The sequence below is a fragment of the Rhincodon typus genome, chromosome 23, assembly GCF_021869965.1.
Source record: "Rhincodon typus isolate 14 chromosome 23, sRhiTyp1.1, whole genome shotgun sequence".
Classification (NCBI taxonomy): domain Eukaryota; kingdom Metazoa; phylum Chordata; class Chondrichthyes; order Orectolobiformes; family Rhincodontidae; genus Rhincodon; species Rhincodon typus.
In genome coordinates, this window is record NC_063354.1 from 4,043,345 (window position 1) to 4,052,079 (window position 8,735).

An 8,735-nucleotide genomic window follows, 5' to 3' on the forward strand; every position below is an offset into this window, starting at 1 on the left:
GCCGCATCTGCTCCCAGGATGAGGCATTCCACTCCCGTACATCTCAGTTGTCCTCGTTTTTCAAGGACCGTAACTTCCCCCCCTCGGTGGTCGAGAACGCCCTCAACCGTGTCTCCCACATCTCCTGCACCCCATCCCTCACACCCCGTCCACGCAATAAGAACCAAAAAAGAATCCCCCTCGTCCTCACGTACCACCCCACCAACCTCCGGATCCAACGCATCATCCTCCGACACTTCCGCCATCTGCAATCCGACCCCACCACCAAAGACATCTTTCCCTCCCCACCCTTATCTGCTTTCCGGAGGGACAACTCTCTCTGTGACTCCCTTGTCCGCTCCACACTCCCCTCCAGCTCCACCACACCCGACACTTTTCCCTGCAACCGCAGGAAGTGCTACACCTGCCCCCACACCTCCTCCCTCACCCCCATCCCAGGCCCCAAGAAGACTTTCCACATCAAGCAGATGTTCACCTGCACATCTGCCAATGTGGTATACTGCATCCGCTGTACCCGGTGTGGCTTCCTCTACATCGGGGAAACCAAGCGGAGGCTCGGGGACCGCTTTGCAGAACACCTACGCTCGGTTCGCAATAAACAACTGCACCTCCCAGTCGCGAACCATTTCAACTCCCCCTCCCATTCCTCAGACGACATGTCCATCCTGGGCCTCCTGTAGTGCCACAACGATGCCACCCGAAGGTTGCAGGAACAGCAACTCATATTCCGCTTGGGAACCCTGCAGCCCAATGGTATCAATGTGGATTTCACAAGTTTCAAAATCTCCCCTCCCCCTACCGCATCCCAAAACCAGTCCAGCTCGTCCCCGCCTCCCTAACCTGTTCTTCCTCCCACCTATCCCCTCCTCCCACCTCAAGCCGCACCTCCATCTCCTACCGACCAACCTCATCCCGCCCCCTTGACCTGTCCGTCCTCCCTGGACTGACCTATCCACTTCCTAACTCCCTACCTACACTCACCTTTACTGGCTCCATCCCTGCCTCTTCGACCTGTTTGTTTTCTCTCCACCTATCCTCTCCTCTATCCCTCTTCTATCCGCCTCCCACTCTCTCCCTATTTATTTCAGAACCCCCTTCCCCTTCCCTGATGAAGGGTCTAGGCCCGAAACGTCAGCCTCTCTGCTCCTATGATGCTGCTTGGCCTGCTGTGTTCATCCAGCCCTGCACCTTGTTGTCTCAGATTCTCCAGCATCTGCAGTTCCTACTATCTCTGATTCAGTTATTACCAGTCATGTGATTTACAGAAAGCCTTGTTTGAAAGAAATCAATGTCACAGTGACCTTTCAATGACCTCTTAAAGAAACTGCTCTGGATATTTCGGCAAAATGTGAAGGGAATCCACTTTCCACAATCCTTCAAAACATATATACTCCAAGCAATATTAATTTTTAATGTCTTTGCAATGGCGCACATGGACAATCACAGCTTTGAGGATTGATGTGGAGGTGCCAGTGTTGGACTGGGGTGGACAAGGTCAGAAATCACTCGAGACCAGGTTATAGTCCAACAGGTTTATTTGAAATCACAAGCTTTTGGAGCCTCAGTCCTTCTTCAGGTGTTAGTGAGTATCAGACACAGAATTTATAAGTAAAAGATCAAAGGCTCACACTATTGATGAAGATGTACTAAACAAGCCTAAGATGCTGTTAAATCTTTAATCAGTTAGAAGGTTTTAATTGATTAATATGTAAATCCCCGAATTCATTACAAGTCACTGCCCTGAGAGAACTAAAGGTTTTATTAATGTAGAGAAGAAGTGACATTTTAGGTCAGACAATGCATGTTAGATGTGAGACCTTGCTTCGAATCTGTGTGTGTTCTGGTTTGGAGTCAGACTGGTTTTATTTCTAAAGTAGAAATTTATAAAATATTATATTGACTGACTGTCTAGAAATTGTGTGTTTTTTGATCAAAATGTGCGTGTGTGTGTGCGTGTGTGTGTGTGTGTGTGTGTGTGTGGTGGGAGGGGGAAGGTGTGGAGAGAAAGAGTGAGTGTGTGTATGTGTGTCCGGGTGGGGGTAGAGTGATTAAAGATTTAACAGCATCTTTGGTTTGATACGTCCTCATCAGTGGTGTGACCCTTTCATCTTTTACTTATAAATTCTGTGTCTGATACTGCCTCTCTCACTAACACCTGAAGAAGGAATGAGGCTCCAAAAACTTGTGTTTTCAAATAAACCTGTTGGAATATCATCTGGTGTCGTGTGATTTCTGGCTCTGAGGATAGACGTTGCTATCTGCAGGCATAATGGTCATGTAACTATGCAAATGTGGAGTAATGTTTCACTACATTTGCAGGAGAAGCATGCATACAATAAATGCCAATGAGTCTAGATTGGGGATGGTGTGGAATTTGAGAGTGGTACTTGATACATGGCACTTGAACTCCTTCAAGGAACAGACTGTCAAGCTGACAGGAACATGGTCTGTGCTGAAGGGGATACTTCAGACTTCCAGTGAGAAAACTTCCAATCTGCTGCTCCCAGCTGCTCATGAAGCAGCAATGTTATAGGATCATATTCACAGGGAGTTGTAAAGTCACACAGCATAGAAACAGCCCTTCAGCCAACCATGTCTATGTCAACTAACAAACACCAAAACTACACTAATCTCATTTAACCTGCACTTGGTCAATAGTCTACTATGCCCTGTCATTTTAAGTACTAATCCTGATGCTTCTTAAATATTGTGAGAAAATTAAAGCTTGAATAAGTGTGGCTGTTTGAGATACTAATAAATCTTTATGTTTTTCTATACAACATCCAGATCCCATTTCCAAACGAGGACACAAAACAGAAGAGCTCTAGCTGCTAGGCCCATCTCCATGTATCCATTAAACTACATTTCTGAGGGAGAACAAACCTCAGAGGGCTTACCAACCTCTTCACCAACCTGTAATGGCACAAAAACATTCATCTCAGGGGCTAATCTATCTAGAGTAGGCTGGAAGTCATGTTCTGGTGAAGACATGACTGACACAGACCTGCAGCTACAACAGGAAGAAATGGCCAAGACACTGAGAGGACTGGTGGAGATCAGAACCCCTCTCACCCCAAGCCTCCGGACTCAGCCAACAGTGAGCTGATGGAATTGCAGAGGCAAGTACATGAATACATTGCTGAGCTGCCAGACATCATGTGCAGATTGGTGTAAAGGGCAAAAGGGACTGATTGGGTTCTGCTTGATGTTATGGTATGTTAGCTCATGATGGTTTCCATAGATTGAACGGCAGATGCTATTAAAGCTAGGTCCAGCAGAGCAGTCAGTATCTGCTGGATCTTCACAGGTGACAGGGTGAGGGAAGAACATCTTTCACTCCATTATTCAAGCCATTTATGCAATTATTCATTGGCTAGGTGGGGGGAGGTGATGCAGAAACCTTGTCCTCCCTCCAGGTACCCCATCTGCTTGAGGGGTCAGGGAGGTGCCACTGATCACAAATAAGGAAGAGGAACAACAGATAGGCACCTAGGGATTATCATCTCAGGACACCCCAGAGGTACCTGTTACACAACCCCGCCTTTGGCAGGCTTCCAAATGCCTCTTCGAAGGGTGTACCTTCACCCACACAGGAAACTCCCAGCAGGTTAGGGGCCTCTCAGCCTCAGACCACCACAATGTGCTCACTAATGTTGGCTGGGGAAAGCTGTGAAACCAGTTAGCAGATTTCCACAAACTCCAGTGCAGCTGCTGGGGTGTCACCAAAATGTAGCGATAGGAAAGAAAGTTAAAGCAACACTGGAGGCACTGGAGGTGTATACATTTGGACAACATGACATGTAACACAAATACTGCACTTTCTGTGACAGTCCTGTGGTCTTCCTGAATCTGTTAGGACTTCTGCTCCTCCCTTGTAGTCTACATTGAGGGGTTCTGATCTCCATACTCACTCACAGGTACATCATGTGGAGCTTGTAAAGAGTGCTGAGGCTGGGAATTGTTCAGAATGTAAACATTGTGAGAACCCCCTGAATAGTGGCACACACGTGCAGGAATAGTGTGCTGTGTTGTGGGTCACAAAAGAGTTGGACATTGAAGGAGCGGAGTCCCTTCCTGTTCAGTTATGTGGCTGGATGTTACTAGGAACTCCAAGCTCCACGTGTATACAGTCGATGACCCCGTGTACCTGAGGGAATCCAGTGACATCTGCAAATTCAGTGGCTTAGCCATTTTGGTTCTCTGGGTCTATGGTGAACTGGACGCATGGTATGCCTTTGCTGTAAAGAGCACAGGCAAGCTCACAAATATACTTGCGGGCTGCTGACTTGAGGAGATGCTACGCATGATCCCAGTTGATGTCTTGAAGGAATTGTGGTGAGGAAGTTCAATGCCTCTGTGATTTTCAGCATCCACTGCTTACGATGCTGAAATATTTGTTAAAAGCCTCACATGGCACGATATGGTAAATGTTAACAAGGTCGGTATCCTCTTGCGTTGGTGCACTGTCAGTCAAGGAGAAATGCACAAAGCTGCCTAACTCATCTCATGATGTGGAGGTGCCGGTGTTGGACTGGGGTGGACAAGGTCAGAAGTCATACACCAGGTTATAGTTCAACTGGTTTATTTGAAATCACAAATGTTTGGAGCACTGCCCCTTCGTCAGGTGAAGCGACAAAGGGGCAGCGCTTCGGAAGCTTGTGATTTCAAATAAACCTGTTCGACCATAACCTGGTGTCATGTGACTTTTGACTAACTCATCTCAGACCATCCTTCAGCCAGTCTCTGAACAATCTATCAGGCTATTACTTTATCAAACTGAGTAAATCAGATTCTGTTTTCAATTACATGGGATTTTATGAGTGTTATGGAGGAATCACATTCTGCAATTTCATCCCATTTCCCTGAAGAATCAGAATTGTTGACTCTTATACAGAATAATTTATGAGTGACATTGTAAAATTTCTAATCAAGATTGCAATGAGAAACAGACATATCCAGCTCAATAATATCCATAAGGAAATACCAGATTTCTTAAAAAGCAGGTTTCAAAACACTCTTTACATGCAGAATGTTATACATTATAATTTATATAGGGATTCATGGTTACTAATTCAACTGTAAAGATCTTCAAACCAAAATTATTTGAAAAGCACTGTCTTGTTGAATTGAACCAGTCTCAAAGCTACAAGCTAGAATGAAAGGCAGTGTGACAGACTGCAATACCATCCAGTTCCTTAAAGTTATGCTCTAAAACCATATAGTTACTTGCCTGGTTACTATTGCTGATTCTTTTTGCCTTCACTGGATCACAAGTTTCGTAAACTGCATACATGATCAAACCGCACATACAAGCCGTAAATGTTACTCCAATCATACCAAACCAGTTTAGCAATATTGCCCTGTTAAATAATGAAGAACTGATGGTCAATGCATGAAGCTACATCACACAGTAAGAATGAAAGGAGTGAACTTTGAAAGCTTGCTGTTTTCCAACAAAACATTTCATGTATTCTACTAGTGTGAACGTATAATAAATGATGAATAAAATTCCTTCTGGCCAATATGGGTCATTGAATTGATGATTATATGACTGAGATGTCTTACAAGGTTATGTTTCATATAATCAGGGCTCAATGTACACAAACCTAACATGTAGCTCTTCAAATGAAGCTACAGGTCATGAGTATAATGTAACAAAGTGTCAATTGTAAGTGCAAATGAGGATGAAACTTTGTTACACTTGGAGTTGGTAATTTATAAATTAAAGTACCACATAAGAAGTGAGAATTTAATTATCAAAGCAGGTTAAGAATTGATCTATTGTACTTAGGAAGTACAGTGCCAATGGGCTAAACAAACAGTAGCCCAATTAACTACAAATACAAAGGACCAGACTCCAACAATGAAGTGCAGTCACTCAGGGTGGATGAGTGGTTTGAAGACTTAAGTATGGGGAATTATTTTAAAAACAAAATTCAAAAAAATCTGTCAATAATCAAATTACAATATACTTTGCATAAAGTATTCTCTTTAAAGTCTTCAATTTTGGGTTTCTTGAGCTTTTTACACATTTTTCTTCTCGGTAGTATTATTATTTATGCGAGAGTTGTAAAACCACAGCTTATGCTGTGACTTTACTTGGGACAGGCACCAACTCTACCTCAGCTCGAAATTGGATCAAAACTGAAAGACTAGTTAGGATTTTGCAGCAATCCAAAAATTTTGATATCACTATTAGTGGTGCAAATTTTACCCCGGATTAAAATATTGCTGTCAAAGCTTTTCATCTTGCACTCAACAGGTCAAACGCAAGAATATCAAATTTCAAATGATCACAACAATTTACACTACAGCAGAAAATGTTCTGATTGATTGTCCGAGATCACTCTGATCACCTGAGGAGAAAGCCATGGAGGCACTATAGACCTCCCAAGTTCCCAAATAATTTAGGGAAGGTGCAAGACTTAACATATGATCCTATTTCTTGATGTCCTAGATGAGAAATCATTCATGCATTCTCTACTACTGTCTACTTGCAAGGCTACCTTTATTGATCAACATACATTTTGGAATTCATAAAGTGCTATGTGCTATAAGATTGGTCCCATCAGCAGCCTTTAAGTTGTACCCCATCAATAACCTTGTAAATCATCTGGTCATCTAGTAAGCAAGACATATAGAACGCATCAAAGTTATCCTGTGGTACAATGGCTACCCTGGTCAAATAATTGCTCAATGTGAATCATGCAAAGTAAGAGATGGACAAAAGTCCTCCACTTGAGGACCAAAAAGGCCTGATGTATTTCAATTGTCCCAGAAAGTCAAAGGATGTCAAGAATTTGAACAACAGGTTAAGGAAACCATTGAAATTTCATACTTCTAAATTTCATGCTCCTATCCAGCAGCTATGTGAGTGTCATTTTCCACATAAAGGATGCTGCAGTCAGTCCAACAAGACATCCTGTACACCACACAAATGAGCAACCTTTCTGTACGGCTTTCAGTATTGTTGCAAAGCCAGGTATGTAGCCCTTATGTAGCTGAGATTGGCTGATCAAAACAGGGACCATGTTTCTTCAGTGCCGGCCAGTCCTCTTGCCACATTTAAATAAATAATTACAGGTCAATTAGGCTTGTTAACAAACACAGTTACCTGGATAATGTGCTGCCCATGTCATTTCATGCCTGCAATGAGCAGTCAGGTAGGAATGGTCAGCAAGAATTTCATGGCCTAGATGGAAGATGGTGGAAAGAGAGGGGTGGAGTGTACCTCATTCAGGTGAGGAATGTCAGTGCCCTGCTCCCAACGTTTCCTTATGTGCCTCCTGCTCTCAGGAACCCTGCCCCCAATTCACTTGCTACATCACCTCCCTAGTTTTCAGAATGCCTCCCTGCCCTCAGACCCTGAACTTACTCTTTGGGGCAGCCATCTTCCTTTCTCTTGCTCCTTCTTGCAGTCTGACGGTGCCCACTATTGAGTACCAGTGCCACTGGGGCAGCGGGCAGTTACCAGGGGCACAACTTCCTCTCAATGAGGGACAAAGGTCCCAGCCTCAACCCAGTTAGCCTGCTTTCATTGTGTCATGACTATAGGGTGGGCTTCTTTATGGTATGTCAGCCTCTGGCTGGCTTTCCATCTGTGTGGGAAGGTGAAGGATGCAGTCTAACTCTGTAAAATGCCTTTCCACCCTGTAAAATGCAGCCTGGTCGCACAGAAAATGTCAAGTGCTGTCTCCTGGTTTTTAACACAAACATAGCCTCTAACCATGAGTTTAACTTACTTTTTTGCCTCTTTTTCACTCTTGCAGGCCAGGTATCTTTGTACCTGAGCTTGGTTGGCACTGTATATTGCAACCCATACAAATGTGCCTCCTGTCACTGTGGTCCAAAATGTATGTCTTTTCCTTGGATCAGGATCAAAGCTGAAAGATAAAATAATTTTATGCAGCAATTATATTTCTATTGATGCACAAATCTCCAAAATATGCTCGAACAATTCTCTGTCAGGATCCAAATGCTAATGCACACCGAAGAACAATACTTTGCGTTGTCTCTTTACTGTTTAGAAATAACTAAAAAAAAGAGCTAAATGTGATGAATTACGTTTTGAAATGTATGACTAGTCACACAGGCAAACGCAGCAAATTTTTTTGGAGCTGTTACTCTAAACATTTGACCTTGGGAAACATCTATTTGTTGTTGGTAAGATCTATACGATGAGTGTAAAATATTTTGTTCCCTTTATGCCATCTCTGGATTTCCAAGGGTCCTATGAAGGATACTGCAGGGACTCTGTTATCAGACTCAACCTATAACAAGGCCTCCATTAACAGATGGTGATGGTAAGTGGTGGCATCAAGGAAAGAAGCTAGATTTTGTAGACAATCTCTGGAAGGAGACGTGGCTTTGTCAGGCAGAGGCCTCATGGACAGAGAGGGACAGTGAAAGAGAGAGAGAGAGAAAGAATTAATCAAACAAGATGTCCTAATCCAATGTAATTATTGATTTCCTAATGTGAGGTTTATTTCTTTTAAGGATTGTAAAGACCTATGCCAATAGAACAAAGAACGCCTGCTTCATGTTTTTTGTGCCACCTGTGGAGTTAAATCTTATGCTGCAGGTGAATGTATTTGGTTCAATTGATCTGTTCAATATCTAAGCTAGAATTATCTAAGGAATATCTAGGAAATTTTAGTGATAGTAGGAACTGCAGATGCTGGAGAATCTGAGATAACAAGGTGTAGAGTTGGATGAACACAGCAGGCCAAGCAGCA

The 8,735-nt window shown here is 43.3% G+C and overlaps 1 protein-coding gene across 1 annotated transcript in view; it reads right to left on the bottom strand.

The window, feature by feature from the left end:
* Positions 1–8,735, bottom strand: part of LOC109939027 (sodium-coupled monocarboxylate transporter 1-like) — a 45,790-nt gene that overhangs the window by 27,531 nt on the left and 9,524 nt on the right. Inside the window, exons 2-3 of the mRNA XM_048611080.1 lie at positions 7,743–7,883; positions 5,231–5,360 (exon numbers count right to left, since the gene is read on the bottom strand). Coding sequence (XP_048467037.1) covers positions 5,231–5,360; positions 7,743–7,883 — 271 coding nt within the window. The remainder of the gene's footprint in view (positions 1–5,230; positions 5,361–7,742; positions 7,884–8,735) is intronic.